This window comes from Bos grunniens, chromosome 18, assembly GCF_055505025.1.
Source record: "Bos grunniens cultivar Pamir isolate PY7600 chromosome 18, Bosgru_T2T1.0, whole genome shotgun sequence".
In the NCBI taxonomy this organism is placed as follows: domain Eukaryota; kingdom Metazoa; phylum Chordata; class Mammalia; order Artiodactyla; family Bovidae; genus Bos; species Bos grunniens.
Window position 1 is genome coordinate 34,578,463 of NC_141182.1, and position 25,608 is coordinate 34,604,070.

At 43.9% G+C, this 25,608-nt stretch overlaps 1 protein-coding gene across 1 annotated transcript; it reads right to left on the bottom strand.

Moving 5' to 3' along the window:
- Nucleotides 1-2,133: 2,133 nt before the first annotated feature.
- Nucleotides 2,134-25,504, bottom strand: DYNC1LI2 (dynein cytoplasmic 1 light intermediate chain 2). The gene is made up of 13 exons (XM_086351048.1): nucleotides 25,380-25,504; nucleotides 25,158-25,231; nucleotides 23,090-23,206; nucleotides 19,160-19,390; nucleotides 13,648-13,817; nucleotides 12,623-12,716; nucleotides 11,494-11,629; nucleotides 9,251-9,362; nucleotides 8,689-8,748; nucleotides 7,789-7,830; nucleotides 7,277-7,394; nucleotides 6,389-6,505; nucleotides 2,134-5,086 (listed from the first exon to the last, which is right to left on the bottom strand). Exons 1-13 carry the CDS (start codon nucleotides 25,484-25,486, stop codon nucleotides 4,986-4,988), a joined length of 1,479 nt encoding a protein of 492 aa, XP_086207174.1. The 5' UTR covers nucleotides 25,487-25,504; the 3' UTR covers nucleotides 2,134-4,985.
- Nucleotides 25,505-25,608: the final 104 nt, after the last annotated feature.

Sequence of the window (25,608 nt, forward strand, 5' to 3'; positions counted from 1 at the left end):
AGGTGAGCCTGGAATACCTTTTTGTGGCAGAAAGTAGAGAAATGCTCAAAGAACAATGATGGGGTCAAAAGGACACAGCTCTATCTCTGAGAGTCTACTATCCAGAATATATAAAGAACTCTTACCATTCAACAGTAAGACAAATAGTTTTAAAGTGGGCAAAGGATTTGAACAGACACCTCTCCTAAGAGGCTATGTAAATGGCCAATAAGCAGATGAAAAGATGCTCAACATCATTAGTCATTGAGATACCATTTCACTCACTAGGAGAGCTATAGTCAAAGCAAACAAAAAACTCCCAGAAAACAAGTCTTGGCCAAGATATGGAGAAAGAACATTATACACTGATAGCAGGAATAGAAAGTGGTTCAGTTGCTATGGAAAAGTTTGGTGATTCTCTGCTAAAACAGAATTACCAATTTAGCCCTTCCACTTGTAAGTATCTGCTTAAAGAACATATGCTTACATAAAAACTCACATATGAATCTTCAAGTAGCCTTATTCATAATAACCAACAAGTTGAAATAACCCGAATATGCATCAACTTATGAATGGATAAAATATGGTCTTCCACGCAAGGGCACATCATTCAGTCATAAAAAGGAACGATACAATGTTACAACATGGATGACCTTAGAAAACATGCTAGAATGAAAGAAACCAGATACACAAAGGCCACATGTTGGATGAGCCCCCCTATGTAGACTATCCAGGACAGGCCAATCCGCAGTCAGATCTGCAGTCGCTAGGAATGGGGAGAAGGAAATGGGACTAACAGGTGTGGAGTTCCTTTCTGGGGTATTGTATATGTTCTGGAGTTTGATGATGGTAATAGGTGCACAATATAATGAATATACATACTAAAAACCCCTGAATATGCTAAAATGATGAATTGTATCTCAATAAAAGGGAAAAAAGGACACAGCTGGTTGAAGAAGCTCCCACTCATCAAATCTGGAACAATCTGAGCATCAAAAAGAACGAGCTATTAGACTACAACAATTTGAATTAAAAAAACAAAACTGTAAATTCATAGTGAAAACAAGAAGGGTAGAGGGACAAAAACTTTTTTATAGATGAATGCTAGCTGATACAGGCAGGGGATGATGGGATAAGAAAATGACCATTTAAGAACTTCTAGTGTGGTAACTGATTTAGGAAACGATCATCAGTGGATGCTACAAATGATGTGTAAAAGGCGGCTGAGAGCCAAGATCTTCAAGGGCATCACCCCAGTTTGACAGACATGGAGGACACACCTTCATCAAAGTGTCACCAACACAGCAGTAACCCGCTGTGCCACACCGGGGTACAGACAGCTTCACTCAGGTAGCGTTCTCACAAAAACTGTTTACCCTAAATGAAATCACGAGGAGACACTAAGGCAAATCCAGACTGTGGGATATTCTCACAAGACAACTGGCCTGGACTCAGCTAATACATATAGGGGTGAAATACCCTGGTGTTTAAAATTGATTTTAAATGGCTCGGGGGAAAAAAGTGAGACAGATATAAGGAAGGAGAGAGGGAGAGGGAAACAGAAAAAAATATGGCAAAAAGTCAATTACTGGTGAATCTATGTAAAAGAACACAGGTATTTAATATATTCCTCTTTCAACTTCTCTGTTGAAAATTTTTTTCAAAATAAAAACTTGGGGAGAAAATTTCTGTAAACAATCAGCTTAAAAAGAACAGAAAATTCAACATGCTTAAAAGTGTAATAATCAGAAACACAATTCATCTCTAATATAAAGTATCCAATTTTCTTAAACATACTTTACTGTTGCCCATTTCAGTAAGTGAGAAACATTATGGCTCTGAAATTCCTCTATGAATCCTCAAGGTTTCTAAATAAGTTAAGCAAAAATTTCTTAGCTCAATTCTGACAATCAAAAATTTACCTATGAGGCAAGAAACTATGCTGGACAACTCACAACCCGTGCCCTTTACCCACAGCCTGGAATTCCACGTACCTCAGAATATGGCTTTAAAATGTTCTTTAATAGAATTTCTGATATTTTCAAGTGACAGAGGTATACATTTTTAGCTACATGGTAGACACCCCGTATATGACTAGTGGACAACTCAGTGTATCTCCAGCGGATGATTTATCGTAAAGAAAGTCACCAAAAATTGTAAGCAGTCTGGATTCGTGTTTATTGAAGCCAGTAATTAGAGACATCTTCTTTTCAGCACTAGAAAGCAAGGTTCCACATGACTGCATACTGCATCCAGATAGAGTCACACCCCTGGACTAAGGCTGGTGGGGGAATATATCTGCAGTCCTAATTTTTAAGTTAAAAACACCAATAAACTTAGTATAGAGACAACAGTGAACTTTCACTTACAGCATCAACATTGTTAAGGTCATGATGTACAGAGCAGTCACTTTCAATTAACTAATAAAACACATCTTCAGTTTAAATACTGGTTTAAAAATGCCAATCCAAAAAAAAAAAAAAAGTGCAAACAAAATTAAATAATTCTAGCAGCATACCCATTGCATTTTTAGGAAAGACCAATTCATGGCCTTTATCATGGCCATATCTTTAAGGTTGGGCTTGTTTCTTTGATTTTTCCATTTTGAAGACAAACAGCAGATGTAGCCACTACAATGTATATAAATAGTCATAAAATTATCTTTAACAGTCTACCATACAAGTGTATTCTGCAAATAAAATGAATTTTACTTTAAAAAGTAAAGGCTGTTTATTGTTTGGCCTTTGGTTCCAATGCTTGAAAACCCCCAAAATAACAAAAAATATGCCCCCTCCTCCCACCCCCACTAAAAAGAACCCTGCAGCTCCCCAAAGTTGGTAGACTTTGGCAACCACTGAGCACATGACACTATACATCAGCTTCTTCTGATCCTAGGAGTAGCCACTTGTCCCGAGAAACTAAAAGTGATTGCCAAGAAATCCTCCTTCACAAGACAGATGTCTTGGCATTTCTTCGGTTCTAGTACATTTTATACTGACACAAAAAGTGCTTATCAGTTTAAGTGATAAAAGTAAAGTCTTGCGTTAAAATTTAAAATCACACTGTCTCCCTCCTGGATATGTGGCCTTTCAAAGAATTTTGTTTTATTTCTGAGGTCACTTATTTTGTGCCCCCAGCCCGCCCCTGCCAGATGCTAGAGAGGGATAAAGTGACCCCATCATTCGTGTGGCCGCAAGCTGTTTGGCCTCTATTGGTCATTATACCACAACTATCATTCCAAGTCAGTTTACTGTCATCACCTGGACAATCTGGTAACTGGAAGCCACAATACATTAAAAAATAAAAAATAAAAAAGGGGGGGGAGTGTATTTTCAACAATAAAACTGGCACGAGAAACGTATTTTTGTTTGTCAGAAAGGTAAGTAAATACTCAGCTTTCTCCTTAACAGTGTTCAGACCTTTACAAAAAAGCAATTCAAGACAGTCTTAGAGTCTTGTTATATAACACAGGATATTAAGTTACACCCAGTACAGTTAGTGGTCAGTCAAATCTGGTATGTAAAAGTAATGATATTAGGGAAGTTATGCTCAGAAACAGTACAACAAACATTCATATAAAAAAAGTAAACTCCACAGAAGTGAACTGTGGTTTTTCCCTTGGTTTGACAACAAAGGTTCTATACATTAAATTAATGGTAGTGTTTGCATTTCAACGTTTTGTGTCATGTATAAAATTAAAAGTGCTGTTTTAAATCCACAGAAGTCACTTCCAGGATGATGGTGTGACACGACAATGTGCATGTATTTGCCCTAAATGGAAACACCTGAAACACTTATTTCCATAAGAAAAAAAATGCTAGTTTATGAAAGACATAAAACAAGAGAAATGCATCATTTCCATCCTCAATACAAAACATTCATACTAATCTGTTTATCTGATAGCATTGATCAGACCAGGGAGCTAGGACAAAACCCTTTTGCATCACTGGAACTCCATGAAAGTTTCCAATGACCTTAAGGCAGGGACAGTGTGAGCCAATTAATCAGAGTGCAATTACATTAAAACCTCCTTCATATTTTCTGTAGCACACTGCATAATGGTAAAATGAGAGGTTGGTCACCCATTCTCTACTAATAGGCCAGCCTGTGGTAGTAAAAAAAAAAAAATGAAATAAAAAATGACAAAGCAGAAGCTATTCAGAAAACACAATTCAAGGTAAACTAATGTGGTAACTGCTGACTTTAAACACACCCCACAGTGACTGACTGCCCCACGATACACATGTGTGGAGCCCAACACCTCCCACGAGGACACGGCCTGGGCCATGCACGTGAGCCCTGGGCAGCTGCCATCTTTCCCACCCCCACATCAGCTCCACCTGACTCAGGCATCCCCACACTTAACACATCTTCCACAAGGTAAAGATGCATTCAGAACAAGTCCAATTCTTATTTTGCTTAGTGTTTAGTTTGGAAACACTTCTGATTTTTAAGTTTTAAAAATGATTTGACTTCTACTGAACACACAGTATTTACTAACATTGCTCATCTCCTCCTCCGCCTCCTGCAACGTTCAGCTTCCCCAACACTTTTCTCATTCTTCCTTCCAGTCTTTCTCTTCCCTGGACTTTCTGCTACTTAATGTGCTTCCCATGAAGAAGTGAATCTGTTAACATGCAACTGGTTGGACTAGCCACCATCTGATCAATGACTTCCCGGTCTCACTGGCTCCACCCTAAAAGAAAGTGGGCCCTCTTTCTCTCCATCTATCTTCCCTTTCACAAGAGGCCCAGCTGCACTTGCTGCCCACAAGAGAGCCACACGCCTGAGAGTCCAAGGGTTATCCATCACAGAGGGGTCTGACACACAACCTTCCTAAAGGTGCATTTCACACTCGGACAGCCACTGAAGTTTTTTTTTTTTAAGTTCATCTCCCCTGCCCCAAAAAACTGATAGCATGTGCCATATCAGAAAAATCCTGGTCTTAGAGAAGATCAATATACATAGTTATTTGGTCATTTTACATATGCACTTTTTAAGGAGGATCAGGCTTCATTTTCTGTTGAAGAGTTTGTTACCATGGAGTCTGGCTTTCGAGTCATTCTATCCAGTTCTTCCTGAACATTTGTCAACACAGTCTTTTGTCCTTAAAAAAAAAAAAAAAAAAAAGCAGTGATGAGAGACCAGAAAAAAAAACTTTTTTTAAGGAACATTTAAAATAATACAGATTTCTATAATCATTTTTGGTGATAATCCCAGTAAGAACGAGAAAAGTCTTTTTTTCACTGTATTGACTATAAGGAGACAGACCGTATTTCAGCCCTTCTTTATTCCAAATGCCACAGTTCTGGGCTCCCGGACTACATTACTGCCCCCTGCCTGGGGATGCCTTTGTGCCAAACACAAAGGCCTTTCTGAAAACCCTCTGAGCCCTATGCAGTCTCATCACCATTTTCCGAGAGGTGGTATTTGAGTTTCTGGCATGCAGTAAACTACTCTCTGTGCCTCAGACAGATGTCTATGTTTTGTTTCTAATACAACGGACTCATATGGAGTCCTGGAATCACCATATTTCAGTAAGAATATTAGACTAAGGCTGACAATTTCAACCTTGCACGAAGTTGGTGCACACAGTATTGAACACTAACTGGGGCCTAAAAGTGACCCCTCTTTCCTCCCAGGGAATACCAGCTTATAGCCTGGGCCACCAGACCAGCCTCCTGAGTCTCCAAGAACACAAGAGCCCCTGAAGGCCCAGGCTGACTTGAGGATACAGTGATTTCCTGAGGGCTTTGATCAGAAAATACCAATTAAGGAAAACACTGTATTAATTAATATTCCTTATAGCCAATGGAAAAGTAAAACCCTTCTGAAATGGCCTCAAGCTTCCTGAGAAAATGCATCATTTTTGAGGAAGCTGGTTCCTTTGTTTCAGAGACCTCCAAGTCATAGACTTGCCCCACCTGCCCATGTGGAAGAAGATGAGTGGGCGGTCACAGAGATGTGTATGTGTGACAAGACAGGGAGCTTCATGGAGGAGAAATGCCTGCAGAGTTCACAGGCAGCTGATGACAAGACGGGGGCAGCAGAGTGAACAAAATCCTTATAAAGCAACATAAAAATTAAAAAGTAAATAAAATGTCAACAGTACACTCTAGACCATGCTTTCAATGGACAGAGCTTCTACACCTGGGCCATACGTTTAGGATCTACCTCAATCCACCCAGGACTCGGTTCCTGAGAACCAAATATACATAAATCCCACCTCAAATGTGCCAAGAAATTTGCATGGTAATATGGTAATTCTGTTGTAAAGTATACCGCTCAGTATAAACCAAACACCTGTCCAGAACATCAAGGGTCTGAAGGTCAGTGGAAGCAGACACTTCTGTCTACCACCTCATCTTCCAGCACCCCTCCATCCCAAGGGTCATAAATCTCCCAGTACCTGACTTCTTGGATGTGCTCTGCACCCCACCAGCACCAGGACTTCCAGGAGAGCCTGTTTTTTTACTCAATAGACTATTGAAGAAGCTGGCCAACACCCCTTCACTTGCTGCATTATCTAAGGAAACATTAAGGAAAAAAGCATCACACAAACTGGATGACTCAATTAAACAACAAACTATTTTTCAGCTTAGAATTATCCACTTGTGGTTATGATCTTTGATACTGAGCACATTCCTTCACTGTGATGCCTTATATACTGCTACTGCTAAGGCTGATTACATGTTAGCATAATTAATTAAGTGAATCTTGTTTATATTTCTCACCTGAACCTGTACTCCAAATCATCTCCCTGTCCATGAGGCAGAAGTTTTATAAGCCCATGACATTCCAAAGGTGCTGTGAAAAACTCTCATTCAGAATACAGGCATCAAACATGCAAGAACTAAATACAATTTGAGCGTTTTACTAAAGCCAGTATCTTGGGGTATTATTAAGTCACTGGGATGAGGGCCAAACCAGTAAGGCATCGAGCTTGACAAAGGAAGTGACAATTCATAATTGGTAAAAATATATACCTATTAAGAAACAAAACCAAGGATTCAAAATATACATTTTAAAATGACTTATGCTGTATTCTTCCCTGAATACAGAGAGGCCTAACCAAGGCCTTTACAAAGCCAGGCGTGAGGGCACCAATTCCAGCGAAGGAACAGGCCTTGGTCTCTGCCAACCCATGAACTCCCTCTCTCTAAGACAGAAGTGGAAAACAGCCCTTGTGGGGAAGAAAACAGCTCAGCTGCCTTAAGATTCCACCTACCAAACCCACCGACTCAGCCCCTAAAGCAGGAAAGAGGCCAAGGACCCTCCACGGAGACAGGGTACATACTTTTGATATTCGGGTCCGGCTTCTTTACTGACGTGCCTGGGGAGGCACTGGGCACGCTGGCTGGCCCTCCCCGGCCCTGGGTTCTCGGAGAGCCAGAGGGTCCTCTTGCAGGGGATTCCTAAGTCCAAAACCAAGTCGAGTCAAAATAACAGAAAATACATATTCCCAAAACAAAGACATGCCTCTATGGGGTATTTTTCATAGTCTAGGGAGATAGGTGGCAGGAATGAGAGTTTGTGCTCAGCTCAGTTTCTTTTTAGATCCCAGTTTCCCCTGAGAGAAGAAATATCAAGATAACAAAGCCTGTTCACTCTAATGCCCAGAACTCTGTATTCCTTCATCAGACATTTTCTGATTTTCTACCATGTTTCTGGCCCTGGGCTTTAAGGGGGACAACATTCCCTCTGAAAACATAAAAGCCCACACAAATAAAAGCTCTCACAAATAATGGTATAAAGCTTGGCCACCCATGACGCTGGCCCTTGACCCTCAGTTTAATTTAAGGTACTTACGGAGGCTCTAGTGGGCGTGGCTGGCTGCTTGGCAAGGAGTGACTGCAAAGAGAGGGACACACCAGCCATTAACACACGCCTGCAGAGTGCACGGGTCTGGAGAAACACTTCTGAGTACTCCACTAGAGGGCACCATTAACAACAGCCAAATCATAGGGTCTACACTATAAATGCAAACATTTTAATTGAGCAATTTGATCGATGGTGGGAAAAAAATACTTCCAGGAACCAGTTTTTAAGCTAAAGAAGTAAAGAGAGCACAGCAGGGAGGAAAAGCTGGCAGAGGAACTATCAACTCCCTCTGCTGACCTGTCTGCACCATGGGGTCTAACAACTGTCTCAGTGAAACAGAGAGGTGGGGCAGGGTCTGCAATCTGAACCGCCAGCTTGGCTTTACTCCCCTCACCTACAAAGTGTGTGTACTGGCTCACCTCCTTCATGCACAGGGCTGTGTGGGGGCTAGGTGACATACTGGAAGTGAGGTCAGGGCATTTGGTAAACTGTCAACATGGAAAACGCTATGTTAGAAAATGTACATTTACAGACAGAACAGGTACTTAAGGACTTCCCTGGTGGTCCAGTGGTTAAGACTCTGAGCTCCCAATGCAGGATGCACAGGTTCAAATCCTGGTGAGAGAGCTAAGATCCCGCATGCCACTCAGCATGGCCAAAAAAAACCCCAGAAAGGAACAGGCACTTAATAAGGTTGTAAGCCTATCGCTGCAGGAGAATCTGCAAGGCAGGTACTTTGTACTAATCTGACAAACGAGAGGGAATGACGAGAACTGGTAACAACCCCTTTGTCACCGCAAGCTCTTTGTGGTATCCCCTAACCTTGCCCCAGGGAGCTGGCCTTCCACTCACAAAAAGCCTCTGCTCCAGCCTCACTGGTCTTCTTACCTGTTGCTTCATTAGAAACACCTGCTCATCCTCCGCTGCCAACTCTTTGTCATGGACCAGCTGTGAAGTGAAGCAACACACTCATTTGCAGTCACAGGCCAAGAACACCCCAACTACTTGTCAAAATTCACGCCGAAAGGAGACTCTTGGGTTCATGTTTCAACGTGGGTTTCGGGAGTCTTTGCAGAGGTAGGTTTTTCTAGCCTAGCAAAGACCCTGTTTCAAGGCCAGCCCTGGCATATGGGCAAATGATATTTTAAGTCTGGCAGGTTCTAAACAATACCTCCCAGCTCAGGGTCTGCAGGTGATCTCAGGAGCAAAGGGCATCTACGAAGAGTAACCCAGAGGCAACGGAGGCACTCCGTCCCTCATGCCGCACCACCCAGAACCACTTACATAACATCAGATTTCATTTAAAGACTTTTTAAAGGCCCTTGGATTATTATCTATTTTTTACCCCCTAAGTGGTTCAATGTGTAAGATGTCTATCTTTATACATTAAAAAAAAAACAAAAACAAAAAAAACCACCTACAACTCTTAAAAAATGATTGATTAGGGTACCTTTCTCACAGGAGGTTTCACAATAAAGTCTTCATATGCATCTTCTGGCTTAACAGTTGTGAAATTTTCATGTAAAATAGCTATTTTCTTTTCATTGTCCCAGCCTGCGGGTCTAAAGGCAAAGAGACAGAAACCAACTTGCTTCTCCTTAGATGCATTAGAGAACACTCCGCACACTCCGGGTTAGAGGACCTCCGGCTGACACCCTTTTCCCCCAAGTTCTGATACGCAGTTGCTGGGCTGGCTGGTAGTCTCTGGCAGACAAGCCAATATTCACTGCAGGTCCAGTTCCATACTGAGGTCACAGGGCCAAGGCCTGAGGAGCCAGCAAAAGATCTCTCTGACTGTACATGCTGACTGACCCACAGCAAGTGTTCAGAGCTTTTCCACAGCTCCACCCAGAAGGACAAGGACACCATGGGGCCCTATTCTGACAGAGGGGAGAATACAGAGCAACACGGAGCCCAGGGTGAGACTGTCTCTCTTGGAATCTGGCACGGAGACCCACCCATGAGTAGTCTGAAACCTCTTCTTTCTGACAATGGTCCTCTTATGGCTTGGCTAATTTTACTGATGTGTGAATATGTACCCTGGAGCAACGGGGAGCGGTAGGACCTGCACTACCCTAGGCCCCAAACCAGAGGAACACAGGAGTTTTTGAGGATCCTAAATGGGTGCTGCCCAGATGGACATCGCAGGGCAGGATGGCACCCAGGCTCCATTAAGTTAAGCTGAAGCCTAAGGTAAGGAGCAACTGTAAAATGCCCTACACGACATACTTTTGTCTAGGCTTCCCATTCTCCATCCAACTCTAGCTCTATAACCAAGGAGGTGCTTAGTCAGGGCGCTCCCCATGAATGGCTTTGCTGACTTCACCAGCTCCTGTTGGGCAACAACCAACAGGACCTAAGGTGCCAAAGACACTGCCACGACCCATGTCACCCTCAGAAGCTCTGAGCTGCTTCTCCACTCCAGACCAGCCCTGAACACGACCAGTCTCCCTATGTCTCCTCCTCCTGAGATCTGAAGTGACTTGGGTACTGACTGACTCCAAAAGCAAACCACTCACTGAGAGCTTGTGGTTTTGGTGCTGGCCTGACTGCTCTGGACAACGGTTCTCTGAAATCAGTCCACGTCTCTGAGTCTGCTGTCTGGGAATCTCCCAAATGAAGCTCTCCCTAAATGTCAAGGAGACAGCCTGTTCAGTCCCCCGAGAGCTCTGGGCTTCCTCACCTTCAGTCTTTTCCCACACCGTCCCTCCCACCCTTCCATTCCTTCTGGCCTGCACACTCCACTCCCCCGCCAGCATCTCTCCTCTGCTCTCCCTGTGGCACTGCCTCTACTACCTCACCAGCGACCTACCCCCTCAGCTGTGTCTCTTACAGGCCACACACACGGACCACATCTCGTTCATTTCTGTGTCCTCAGCAAAGAACGTGGTCACCTAGGAGGTGCTCAGTGTTTGCTGGATGAACTGCCATTCTTTTTTAAGTCAAGAGGACATCTAAGCCTAAAAACGCACAAGGCCTCTCAGAAACCACACCTTCAACATTTATTTATGCATCCACCATACTTCTCATTCTCCAGTGAGGGAATGACACAGGTTCCAAGTCTCTGCCCAGGACGGTCGGCCCCAGTGGCTCCCAAGTGTGAAATGTCAGAAACACAACAGACATTCAGTATAGCCTAAGCCCAAGCTGATGAGATGCCAGGGAGGGCACAGGCAGTCATCCTGCCAACAGATGCCATTACACCAGACGTTGCAACAGAAAATGTCCAGGATCCCCGAAGCGCCAATTCCCTATGCTGCCACTCCTTTTCTCAGCCAGTATTTTACCAGAGTCGACAGTAAGTGGCAAAAATGTTTTGACAACTTGCTTTTAATGAAAAGAGGCAGCACACCTGACCTCACTCCACCCACTTCCTTCAGACAGGAGGCAGAATGGCAAGTAATCTGGAAAGCAGCGGAGAGGTAAAGTTGGGTGTATCTACGCCCTAGGAGGTCCAACTCCAAGAACTTTGCCAAGCAAGCTGGCTGTATGAGAGAAACAGAAGCACCTCACTTGGAAGGATAAAATGTAAAGAGCAAATGCACCATAAAGAGAAGCGTTCAAAAGCATCACCCTCTGCCTTCTTCTGATGTCTATGTCAGAAGCTTCCTCTGTCCCTTTTTCACTGTAATAAAACTCTGCTACACACACACACACACACGCACACACAGGCATCACCTGTAAAGGACTCACATAAAAACTGCTTCCTTTTCCACAACTAAGGCAGGAGTGGTAAAGTGGAAACCGTATGTTTTATGAACAATGTACTTATACAACAAGTCGAGGTTTTTCTCTTCTTTAACTGATGTGTATATCAAAGCCGCTCCATCTGATCAATCTGCTTAAGGAAAACCAATTCACTGCAGGAGGAGACAAAAACGAACACATACAAGCACAACCCTCAAAGTATTAGTCACAGGTTGCTCATTTTTGATCAATACACAATTAAGAGAAAGTGTTAAAATTTTAACAACGAAAAAGGGAATAGTAGCAGAAGAAGCAAGTCAAAAGCATAGAGCATGTCGATGATAGCGGGCCACGTAGGCCTTCTTTTTTTTTAAACATGTAAACTGTCATCTTCTGACCAATTTAGTCTGTGTCCCAAGCAGTCAAGTTACTGGTTCTAAGGCTATAGCCTGGGAAAACCCTCAGCCCCGTCAAGGCACACAGGTTCTTTCCCAGACAGATGCCCACATGTGATCAAGTGTGCCATTAAGCATAAAAGAGACGGGCACCACCATGTTACTGGCCCTCACCACTGAGCTGGACAAGCTGAAGAGCCCGAAGGAAGCAGTGGAACCCACCTTTACCCTCCCCAGCCCAGGACGTGGGGCTACTAGATTTTCACAGAAGACTCAAAAGACTGTTGACAAAGCATCTCTCTCATTGACAGGACAAAACATAATAGAGGAAACCCTGAAGCATCTACAACACTGTCATTTGGGTAATTAACCTTTTCTAAAAACAAAAAAAAGTGAAGTTTAGAAAGATTTCCAAGATACAGTAAAGATAATTTGTAATAAAATTATCATGTATCAGCTTTCTTAATATGAAAGCCTAAAAAAAAAAATATGAAAGCCTATCATATGTGCACCATTAAAAATAGAAAGCAATAAAAAACAAGCAGAAATTAATGTCTCAAATACCAACACTGTAAAATTTTAAAAAGTAAAAACATGTATACAGTTTCATCCTGGCATGAGACTGTTTTGGGTTCAGGAAGCACTTCACCTCTTTGAAGATGCCCCATCCGGAGCAAGCCCGGATCAACACACAGAGGGAAGCCTGTGCCCTGGGCCCCAGCTCAGCGCCCCAAGGATACACTGAAGGCAGAATCTCCGTAGGTGTGACTGGATGAAGTCAAAGTGCTCGTCCCTGTAATCGTGCTCCTTCTCCAGGACGCTCACCGCATCACACTGCAGGGAAGACAGAAAGAGAAGGGAGTCACCCTTCTGCCTCTCTGCCTGCTGAGGCTGGGACCACTGGCTGCTTCAGAAATAAAACCATCATAGCTTCAAAGAAGGAAGCTACAGCCCAGAGTCCACACGTTAATTGACTAAACAGACAAGAGTGAAAAGCAACTGGAGATTTTCCCCTTCATCCTGGGCCTCAGCTTCCACATGTGTAAAGTGGGATAAAATAGCCCTGATCATCTCACAGTTGCTCTAGGAATCAAACAAGGGCACATCAGGAAACAGGCCCCCTGGACATGACTGTGCACCGCACACTCCACAGGGCTGCATCCTCACAGAGTATGCTGTGAACAGCTCATGCTATACTTGGGCAGCCTACCAGCTCTGACTAAGATCACAGAACTTCTGAACCCGAAGTGTTTTTACAGCTATTTCCTTTTCATTTCTAAGAGACACAACTTTATGTCTCTATGACTACCCTTAATTTCTATTCCTACCTCATTATTTTACAAACCCTGAATCCACTTTCTTCTTTTTCCAGGGTTGCTATGTTCCTTTCTGAAAACAAGTCCAATAGACTTTAGAGACCAAAAGCCAAAAGAATTCTGCTCTTCTGTGTTCCTTTTTCACCACTAGTTTGAGCTAAATGAACTGGTTTACACAGCCTTAAGAAAACTACTTTCAGATCTGAGTCTGCATCCCTCAATAAAGTTGACAGTGCTCCATGAGATTAACTCAAGCTATAAGTAAATGTCACATTTCTAGCAGCAAGGTAAAATGACAATATTTTCTATACTGATATATTCAGTGTACCTTAATGAATCCTGAATTAGCCCAACATCCCCTTAGGAAGACACCTAATGAGAGCTTCTCCAAGTTTCTTACAGATGGTGAGTGTTCACTGACCAAACCCAGCCAACCTTACGGCTCCCACCTTTGTGCACACCACCAGCACCGGGATCCCGAGGTTATGAGTCAGCACATTGTCACCAAGAGGCAGGGCAACATTTTCTTCATCAGGACCTGAGGTCAGAGGCCCTCTTCTTTGTGGGGAACCTTGACAACCTTCCTCAGGCTCGACATAGTCTTGAAAATCTTTCACAACTACAGGTAAAGAAGGAAAAGAAAATTACACACGCATTCACACAATAAAAAATGCACAAGCCAGCTTTAGAAAACTGAAAGAGGGAGTAATAAGCACAAAACATTCAGAGTTGTGACAAACTTCCTAACTGCATCTGACTTAATTGCAGTATTAGGACTTAGGGGTACTGATGCAAAACTCTCAATTCTGTCAGTCTGAGCAGTGTAACCTCAGAGCGGCAAAGATAGTGCCCTGGTCATCTTCAACTGTATCCAGCTCTTAACAATTAAACAGGTTTTTAAAAATCTCCTAAGGCTTCAACAGTTCCTACTATGAAAACAAAAAGCAAACACTTTTTTTTTTGGTCCACACAGGGAGGCTTGCAGGATCTTAGCTCCCCAATCAGGGATTGAACCCGGGTCACAGTAGTGAAAGTGCTGAGTCCCAGCTGTGGGACCACCAGGGAATTCCCAACGATTTTCTTATATGTTTTACACTTTCAAAATATTAGGGTAGTTGAACTGTGTTAATTCAACAGAGGCAACCACTAGAAATAGGTTATAACTTATAAAACTTCCCAGCTTTCTCATTAGAAATAGTTAAAACCACCTGATCTACACAAAAATATGCTGTTTCCACACAGAGGAGGTGTGTCCGTGGTAAAGAGTGAGGCTGCACTTGCCCAGCACCACCTGCACCTCCTCATCGTCCTCACTCTTGTGGACTTTCACCTGTAAGAGATCCTGAGGTATGTGTGTCATGGACCTGTCCCTACCTCACACAAGTAGGGGTCAGCGTTACCACATTCACTCCCTGGCACACACAGTCACTATTTTGGCCAAGGATGCAACCCCACAGGAGGGCCTTCAAGCTGAGAGCGGTCTATGGTCTTGGTTCAGGCAAAGCCCACAGACCTGCCCCTTTTTCTTGGTGCTTCAAAGTCACATGTGAGGCCAGAGAATAAGACATGGTGATTAAAGCTACTTCCAGCCAGAGGAATGGGCAGCTCTACTCTTCTACAAATAACACAAGTAAAGGACCTAAAGGGACCTCTGCTCGCATCCTCAACATGCTCACTGAGAAAACACAGAGGACTAGACGAACGCAAACCTGGAGAGAGGCGCGTGTTCTCTTCTTCACTCACAGAACAGGTTTCAAATATTTTCAAACGATGAGTTCTAATTTACAAAGAATTTAGGTTATCATTATCCAAGCTTCTGCAATTATCTGGGAACACACTGTCTTTCACATAAATTGAAAACCACTGATTAACCCCAAAAGTGGAGATGTAATGTTTCACCTCTACAATTTCTCTTTAATTAAACTCATTCATATAAAGTCATTGCCAATATAAACAAATGACTGAAGAGATCTTCACTGCATTGCATTTTGGACAAAAACAGAGAAGGGTTTTTTGATAACTGCTGAAGGATCTTGAAGGCATCAAAAGTTCCCACTTATTTTTTAGAAATCTGCTTTATTTTAGCTTTATGCAGCCAAGACCGACACACAACAAACTGCACGTTTAAAATGTAAATTTGGTTTTTGTGGGGGAAGACCTGACTTGTGTCTTGCGGAAACTCAGTTCCCTGACCAGGGACTGAATCTGGGCCACAGCAGTGAGAGCCTGAGATCCTAACTACCAGGCCACCACAGAACTCCCTAAATTTGGTATTTCTGACATTATGAATACACCCCTGAGTCAGTACCACGATCAAGATTGTGCACGTATCTATCACCCCCAGAAGTTTCCTTATACCTTTTGGTAATCTGTTCTCTCCACCTCTCCTCAACACCATCCCTAACTCCATGCAATCACTGATCCACTTTCTTTCAATACAGATTAGTTTGCGTTTTCTAGAATTATATATAAATGTAACTGAGAATATGTTCTCTTTTTAGTCTTCCTACATTTTCTCTTTAAAAGCATTTTAATAGATCTTCAAGTCAATGAAAAATACAATGGCTTAACTGGGTAGTATCTGTAACTCCCCAAGGTCACATGCAGCAGTCAAACAGGCCGTGAGACAATGAGCATGGCAGAGCCTGGAACTGGTTACAGGTGAGCCAGGTGACTGCGGGAAGGCAGGCGGAGGTGGGGGTGGGGGGGGAAGCTCCAGCAGTCTGCTCCTTGAACCTCCACTCCCAGCATGCTGCATAAACTGTGTTGTGTTCTACACATGCCATGACATGAACATAGGTGGGAAACCCTGGGCTAGACTCCTTGTTCTCTGAAGGACTGGCTTAAGTACTGCTATCCAAAAACAACAGGAAATGCACACGTTTTTAATAATCCAGCATTTTAAAAAAATAAGCTGGAAGGCAGAGCAGATATTCCTAACAGAGGTGATGAAAAGGAATGATAAAAATAAAGTGAGGACTGTGTAATCTGAATAATAATGTGTATATTTCACTTAGGGCACACAAATTTGTTGTTGTTTAGTCACTAGGTGGTGCTGACTCCGTGTGACACCATGGACTGTAGCCCGCCAGGCTCCTCTGTCCATGACATTCTCCAGGCAAGAATACTGTAGTGGCTTGCCATTTCCTCCACCAGGGGATCTTCCTGACCCAGGGATCGAACCTGCGTCTCCTGCATTGGCATGCGGATTCTTTACCACTGAGCCACCAGGGAAGCCCAAGTGCACACATACTATAGTATTAACAGTTTCTCTCCAGCAGGTGGGGTGGCCGGGATTTCACAGCAGGAGCCATGCGCCCACCTGGGGCGTCAGATGGAGTTGGTACAGGAAGGAGCAGCGCTCTACCCTACTGCTGCCACCTCCTTCTGTTCTTTCCCCTCCTGCCTCACTGATCACCTGTTGGTTCCACAGTTCTGAGAAGACTTAAGAGACAGTACCTAACTGTTTTCCTCTACCTGATAAGCAAGGGAAGCCACCAACACAAAGCTGGAAAGAGAAGACCAACCTACACACAAGCACCACCTTCTGGCAGCTTCAGGGACTGCTCTATCCTCCCCCATCAATCCTGCTGCCAAACAGCTGCCATGGATTCAGGACCACTGGGGACCCTAATCCGGAAAAGAGCGGCTGGCCAGGGAGCATCGTTCCAAACTCAGCTGACTGGAGACTGAAAGCAGGATGGGTGACAGCCTTTTCTTACTCAATACAATACCTAGAGTGCAATTAAGCTGGAAAGTGGGAGTCCTTCAAGGAGAAGATGGGCAACCGCTTTATTAAAATGTAACCTAAAACCAGCACTAACAAAGGCAATCCTTCAACGGGTAACACAAAGGCATGAATACCATTCCAAGCATCTCATAGGAAGGGCAGTGAAAACAAGAGAGGCCCTCAGAAGGTTAACCAGAGTCATGAGGCATGGATGCGGTTCCAGAATCTCTAGCTACCCTCCAGTGTCCCCTCCTCTTCTTCCTTACAACCAAACAGAACCGTGATACTTAGAACACACGGCCACATTGACTACATCTCCTAAGGAAATGTCTTCTTAGGAAGACCATGGGCACACGCCCTTCAGTCCTTTGCTTTTCCTCCATCCAGGTGCCTGCAACACAGATGTGAAGGCTGGAGCTCTAGGTGCCAAGAGGAAGTGAACCACACCCTAGAGATGACCAAGCAGTAAGCAAAAAGGAGCCTGGGTCCTTGACCTGTCTTCCTCGAGCTGCTTTCCAGGCCTGAACTAACTAACCACCTCTGGATTTCACTTGCAGGAGCAAGTAATAAAACCCAGTCTTGTTTAGGCCACTGTTATTTTGGGGCTTGTGTCACATGCAGCTCAATCTGATCCTAAGTGACACAGACATCAATGACTAAGACCACAAAATAAATTCAGTGTGTCATGGGAACACAAGCTCCCCAGGATTGGGCACCCTGTCTGCTGTATGTATCCCCAACACCTAGAACAGACGTGGCCCCAGACAGACACTTGCCTTCTCTGGGAAGCAAAAATATCCTTGGCCCAATGTCTTCCTTTTTTTTTTTTTTTCTGTTTTAACAAACCTTTACAAGGTTTATAACTCTAAGAAAACAGGTTCAGAAACTGAAATCTCCTGTGCCATTAATCTGGGTACGATGGAAAATGTGCAGCGAAAGGAAAACAGCTCTTCAGCCTCAGAACTCTTCTCAGAAGTTGCCTTCAGGGTCTCTATTTTAGGGGAAAGATCGGCTTTATCTAAAAAAGTCAGTGTTTGAGGACAGATGCGCTGAGCTGCATAACAATCACTGCAGCACACAGGCGGGTGTCCCAGGAAACATATGCACACGACAAACTAAAGAATCACCCGTTAAATTCGTGTTAGGTAATCTGAGCCAGGGGCAAGCAGAAGTTATGACAGGAAGACACCCAGCAAGAAATCTGATTTGAAAAGCACATTGAGATTCCCGATGTGTCTCTGCCAGTAAGTATGAAGGTCCCGTGTGCCATGCCCCAGCAGCCCTCATTAATTCACTGAAGGGAATGATGTCATCCTGTGGAAATAAGCCAGGCGGAGCCAAGACTGCCCTGGCCAAGACAGCACTGCTGCCGCTGCCACAGCTCCAGCCCCTGCCCCTCCCATTTCCCTGGCAAGTGGACAGAAGCTGATGTAACTGCACAGAAGCAAAGAAAACGAAAAACAAGCTTCTGAATCACAAAAAGGAAAAACAAAACAAAAACGAACTTCCTTTGAAGTTTGTTCTCAAAAGGCCTTGGATGTCCTGAGTCTTAAAATATCCTTTCATTTTAATGACACACAAAAAAGAACTTCCTATTTCTTACTAAAATCGTATTTGCTGGATGGCAAAATGAACCAAGTTAAGAGCCGAAAGATTTATCTTTTGCGAGGCTTCCTTTAAATCTGCAAATGAAAGGACCTCAATGATATCCAGGGCAATGGACTTGCTACAGAAATCACAATAAATCTCCACACCCACAGATGTGAACTCAGCAGACAAGGGGTAAACAGAAGAGGAAAAAGACTTATAGAACCAATCACATTTTAGGGGATGAGGCAAGAACACTTATTATAAAAGAAAACCAATGACAATAAGGAATACTGATTCATGTATTTTCTTCAACTGTGACAGCGGAGACAAAGACTGCTGTGAAGACTTTTTTGGCCATACCACTCGGCTTGTGGGATCTTCCTTCCCAGACCAGGGATGGAACCAGTATCCCCTGCAGGGGAAGCATGGAGTCCCAGCCACTGGACAGCAAGGGAATTCCTGCTTTGAAGACTTTCTGACTACTGAATCGACAAAAGCAACTCTGAAATAAACGGTGCAAACAAAACAAAAACTCTATAAAGAGAGCTTTGCAGCCTCTTGATCCTGTGAAAAGGAAGGTGGTTGGAATCATCCAAAGAGACCAGGGAATTTTCCAATTAGGAAAACCCTACATTACTTACACTTCCGTTCCAGCTCCCTCATTTCTTCTGGTGGAATTTTCATTTTATCAATGTGCTCACGTAAAACACTAGCCCATTTCTGTAGTGATTCCATCACAGTCCAAGGCCTAGACATATCTGCAACAAAGATGACCAGGGTCTCCGGCAAGGATTCAGCAGAAACTGCAAATTTCAGCAGGCCTTTGTGGTATAGATCTCCATCCAGAATCCACACATTGCAGCGTGTGTGATCTAAGAAAAGAAGCGAAGTGAAGTTACTGATGATGACCATCAGCACAGCTGAAAAGGAGAGTCACAGCAGGAATAAATTTGAAGATGACAGCCACAGAATTCCACACAGAACACAAAAAAATCCTGACCAGAAAACACAACAACTCTTCATCAAGGTGCCCTGTGAACTGTCCAAACTATAAAATTTCTTTAACAAAGGACATTTTAGCTTTCAGTAAGAATCAGAAAACATGAATAAAAGCTACAAAAGTTCCCTGGACATCTGTGCCATAGTCTAAATAATCCATTCTAAGATATCAGCAATCTGTGAGGCGGCAAGCTGTGGCCAAGAGCCTGTGGTTAAACAAGCTCTTATTCTGTCAGTCACACTCAACAGTGAGCTCACATACCACAAAGGGTGCCACAGAAACAGGACCTTTGTATTTAAATGCTGAGATAAACTCATTACTTACATAACTAAGATATGGATTATGGGATGCCTGATGATATTAAGGAATTACACTTATTTCTGGTATAATATAATTACATTTTCAAAAATCCTCATCTTTTAGATATACATATGGAAGTAGTCACAGATAAAAAGAAATAACGTCTGAAATTTGCTTGAAAATAATCCAACTTGGAGTAAAAAGAGGGTGTGAAGTATAGCTGACATAACACTGACCAAGAATTGGTAACCTGAAGGCAGGGGATAGATACACTGGGGCTCATCAAACTCGTCTGTGTTTTAGGTAGTTTGGTTTTCCCCAGTAAAGTTAAAAACGCATATGCACAAATGTGCAAGTGCTGACAGTTAATGAAGCACATGATTCTAAAATTATACCTACGTAATCAAACCGTAGAATTCTCCGAATTAATAACATACATAAAAATTTTTAAATATCTTTTTCAAGAAAAAAAATTTTTAAATATAAGCACGTCAAGGGAGCCATCCTACTATCAAAAATATAATTTTATTAACTTTTTCCCTAATAAATTCCAACTTACACTTTAAAAAACCTGTCTTCAAATTGGGTAAAGGTCAAAAGGAGATTTTAGGTGTCCTACTGACCTTCCAGAATCCTCCTTGTTGGAAACCATTTTGGCTGAGCAATGCGTGTGCTACCAGGAAGGACCCTGAGTCAGAGTGACTGGCCAGAGACAACCCAGAAACGAATCCTATCACCATAAAATCCGAGAATTCAAGCCATGAAATCCGAGAATTCAAGCCATGAAATCCGAGAAGTGGCAGAGCATTTCTCCTGGGTTCCCTTACCCTCCTGTGCTCCGCCTGGGTGCCCCTTCCCAATGAAGTCTCTTGCTTTTTTTTTTTTAAAAAAAAAAAACAACCTATCTTCAGTTAGCTACCTTTTTCTGGTATAATCAATTAATTTACAGGCTGTAAAAAATTTTATATTCATGACTTTATTTCAACAGTTTACAATAAAGATATCTACATCCAACTATGCTTTCAAAACTCTTAACACATTTCAGATAGCGGTTTTGATTTGGATTCTCTGAATGCCTTCAAAAATACTGCATTGTACCTGAAGTCTGCAGATTTTAATGCCTGCCCCTCACAAGACATAGCTCCTTTCTTCCCACTGCCCACTACATATAACCCAACCCCTGTGCATGGAGATCACACACACCACAAGTGGTGTTAAATGGATACCCCAAATCCTGAAGGCAGAGGTCCTTTGACATGTCAAGTTCTACCACAAATGAAGGACAAACCAGATCCTATATTCTCTACCTAGGTGATTGCCTGCAAAATGTATATTTATAACCCAGTCATAACACACAATTAAAAAAAGGGAGGCTGAAAAATGTATAATTAACCACAGGTAAGGACAACTCTTTCATCAAAGAGGAACCTCCAAGTAGGAGGCCTAAAAAAAATCCCATAAATGCAGAGGTCAAGAAGCTTTTAAGGCAACCTAAGGAATCTGAAATAAAACTTAACATGTACTTCAACTCAAAGGCAAGTGAACATGGTTACTTTGAGGCTGGGATGAGATATGTTTATGCCCTTTGAAATAAGCATCTGTAGAAATGTACGGAGTATATACATGATGTTTCATATACTTTCAAAAAGTTACTAGATCCCTTTGCTGTTCCCCTGAAACTACCACAACATTTAATCAGTTATATCCCAATACAAAATTAAAAGTTTAAAGTTTTTTTGGGGAAAAAAAATGGGTACTAGACCTACCACTGTGTTTCAAGCACTCAGCGACACTTAACACACGCCACCTCTCATTTTGTCAACTTACACACTAGTTTCATTGCCCAATATTACTAATGAGGAAACCGAGGAACAGAGTGAAGTCAGTTACAACTAGTGACTACAGGAGTGGGATTCTAAACCAGTCCTGCCCGGCTACAGTGCCCAAGTTATTTCCACAATAATCATCAAAGACAGGAAGCAAAAGACTCGGACATGTAAGGCCCCCTAGTCTAGCTCAGGGACCCGAGTCCCAACCCTATTACCTACACAAACTCCAGTGGGCCTAGACGGGCACTGGAAAGCCTCTGCTCGCCTCAGACAAGGAGAGTCCTCAGCGCCTTCTACCTCTCTTTCACACTGAACACAGGGAATGTTCAGCAAGGAAAAGTAAGCCAAGGAAGGAGGAGCAGGAAAAAAATCCCTGGAGTGCTAAGATGACCATAACGTTAAGATTAAAGATATTTCCCCCTCTATTTAAATAATTCTTGGAGCTCGAAGATTTAAGGTAGAAGGAACCACCTGTGATCAGCTTCTTCATTTCAGCAATAAAGAATGAGGAACTAGAGGTGACGGAATTTGTCCTCCTGTAAAATCACTGTTACATGGTGATTCTTACTGTTTAAATGGGTAAAGGCAATTTTAAATAGAGTAATTTAATGAAGATATTTCATCCTTAGGCTACACAGATAACTTTCCTACAAATTTAAAGACCTAGGCACTAATAATTATTTATTTTAGAGTCATTCAAGATCTAACATAAAACCTGAAAGTTTAGAAAGGAGGCAATACTGACTAATGGTAACCAAAAACCATTATTCCAACTGGACTCATAAGAAAAAAACTTTTAAATGATATCTAATCCTTATAAGAAAGCTTACCATGCACTTTTAATCATCTCAAATACCCAGAAGGTAGAAAACAATTACTATCCACATTCTACAAATGTGAATTAAAAGAGAACATTATTGCCTCTGAGTCTCTATTCTCTCCACTTGGGGAAAACAAACAGAAAACACTAAACAAATATCCCCCAGGAAATCAGCATTTCTACACTGTCACCAAAAAAACTCCAAAATTCTCTTGTGAATATCTGTTAAGCTGTTACATTTTGAACTACACCAATTTCAGATTTTCCACTAGAACCAGCCAGAGTAACAATGGTGCCCAGATCAGCCAGCCAAGCATTTCTCTCAAAGAAAAGTGCAAGGCACTTAAAAATTTCTTAGTTTCTTATGTTTATGTGCATCTGAAACTTTACCCTCAGTATCTCCTTTTAAGTGGGGCCACCCAGCTAACAGGCCCATTCCCCACTTTGCTGCCATACTCTATACAAAGAGAAGAAGGTAAAGTCCTACAAAGACACACACTTCATCTAGTCCCCTGTGACTAATTCTCTTAGAACTAAACAGAAAATTGAGAATGCACGGCCATTTTGCAGGAATGGTAACCAAGGACTCAGACACCTGCATGGGTATCAATGCTTCACTCACCATCTCGGTCCTCATCGTGGACGCTGAGGTAGAGATACTCTAGGCCTCTTCCTTTTTTGCCATGCTCAGCTCCTTGAAGTTTAGTCATGAGGGTTGTTTTACCAGAACCATCTTCACCTACAAGTGACGCACGTAAGAAGACAAAGTGTACTGTTTACTCTAGGCAAGGATGGGGAGTCTGCACAGTCACACAAGGCACTTTCATACGGAGCTTGCTACAGAGGTCTCATCTGCATTCATAAACAAAGCAGGCCCTGCTGCAAGAGTAGTCAGGGTGGGTAAGAGTGAGAAAGGTGGTAATTTCCAAGATCTCAAATGACAATCTACTGCAGCCATCCTTACCTCCCAAGGAAAGGAAGAAGGCAGGTCCACAGACCCTATCTACAATTTATAAGACACGCATATGGAAAAGTGAAAGTAAAAGGTCGGGCTAGTGTCTCACAAAATAAACTTCTGCCCCAAGAAAAGCAAATCTTCAAAATATAATCAACCTTAATGAAAAAAACTCTAACCCTGCCTCATAACCATGAGTGATGGGCTGCTTTCCACTTTCAGTTTTCGTGCGTTTCTTTCGTAAGCACCCTGAAGGCTAGGAAACCAATGAAAATAATCACAGACCTAAGCAAAACTCTTAAAGCGCAGCCTTAGTAACCACCAAGCCTCCCCTCGTCCCCCTCCACCAGCAAACAATTCCCCTCCCCCAGCCTCAAAAGAAACCTTAAACATCAGAAGGAGCCACCACCAAGAAACACTGCTGGCACTCCTTGGATTTAATAATACAGAATTATGGACCAGGAAAACCGAAAGGCAATCCACAGATCCAAGTTCTCCTCTCCACCCCCAATGCCACTCTCACTCAGGCCCTCCACATCCCATTTGGACGTCGTGAGCACTCAGCCTGACTTCAGGCCACCTGCCACTCTCTGCCAGAGTCCCCTTTCTAAACAGAGATCTGGTGCCCTGGATCCCCCAATCTGTGAAGACCCCTAAGCATTTTCCGTTACCTGCTACAGTGGTCATCAACTAAACACCATCCATTCCCCTCAAAAATAGTGGGAAAACCACCCTCCAAGTGATTCCCATGAGAATCAGACTGTAGAGGTGAAATAAAAAGCCCCCAAGAATCAAGCGGCTTCAGGAAAAAGCAGCGACTCTTCAGCCTTCCACAGTGTACCTCCACCTTACCTCATCAGTCACCTTCCACAAGGAGGCTGTGCTAGCTTCCACCCTCCTCCATCCTCGTCACCTCTGTGTTCCTGAGAATACTAACCGTCTGCGGCCCTGCATGTTGACACTTATCCTTCAAAACACCTAACTCCAAACAGCAGCAAGCCATGGCTGATGCTCCAGAATCATCTGCCTATGCCCAGGACATCTATCCCCATCTCACTAGACTGAGATTCTTGGGTAGTGTCTGCGGGATGTCTGTACAGTCCCCAGATCCAACCTGGGCAGTACAGGACTCACTCAACAAATGGGTATTGGCTGTATGAATGAACCCAGCCAAAGCCTCTCACTAGACAGAGATGCTGAGGGACCTAAGCCAGGTAACCCAGCAGTGAAGCCTGAAACAATGCAGGAAAAGTCCCTGGTGGGGACTCCGAAGCCTGCTGCCCTTTGCGGCGTTCCTCTCACCTTACACTGCTTCATCAAGATCGAGAAATGGCTCCTGTGGCATCTCCTCCCAATCCGACGACCCCCAGTTCACCGCATTCCTCCCTCCTCCTCCGCTAACCTCCTCATCCAGTCCCTCCCCTCTTTATGCCCAGTTTGGTGAACTTCGAGGCTAGGAGCGCAGGAAGTCAGGGTCATTTAAAGCAAAGCTAATATTGCGGCCAAGCGACTAAGGAATGTGCCGAGAGCACTTGCCAGCATCCCTGGGCTCTCGAAAAGGGGCAGCGTCCCGACCTCGGCCGTGGTGACTCGGCCACATAGGGCTATCCAGCCAGGGTCTACAGACCCTCCCGAGCAGGCAGGCGGCAGAGGAGAGGAAGGCAGGGACCAGGGAGAGGGCGCCCCGCCTAGCCCACCCCAGCTCCCCGGACAACGCCCCGCCGGCGGTGCTCACCGAAGACCAGAATGTTCTTGCCAGACGGTAGCTTGGATCTGGCGCGGGTGGACACCTCGCTCAGGATCGAGGACCTGTGGGAAAACGGCAGAGCTGTCGGCCCCGGGACCAGCCTGAAACTGACCGGTCCGCGACTGCCCGTCAGTCCGTCCGACGGTCCGCCCCGCCCGGTCGCACCCTCCCCGGACCGGCTGCCCTAGTCCGGCCGCCCCGCAGTCTCACCACAGACTCTGGCCCTCCTCCTCTTCACTGGTCAGGTCGCCGGCGGCCGCCACCGCGGGCCCGTTGGGGCCCAGCAGCAGCTTCTTCTCCACCCCCACCGGCGCCATCTTGCCAACTGCAGCCACAAAGAGGGCCCTCCCCCGGGCCCGCCGAGGACCCGCGAGGACCCCGCCGGGCCTCCCGCGCCCGCCGCCCCCCGCGCCGCCCGCCCCGCACGGTCCGCGCCGCT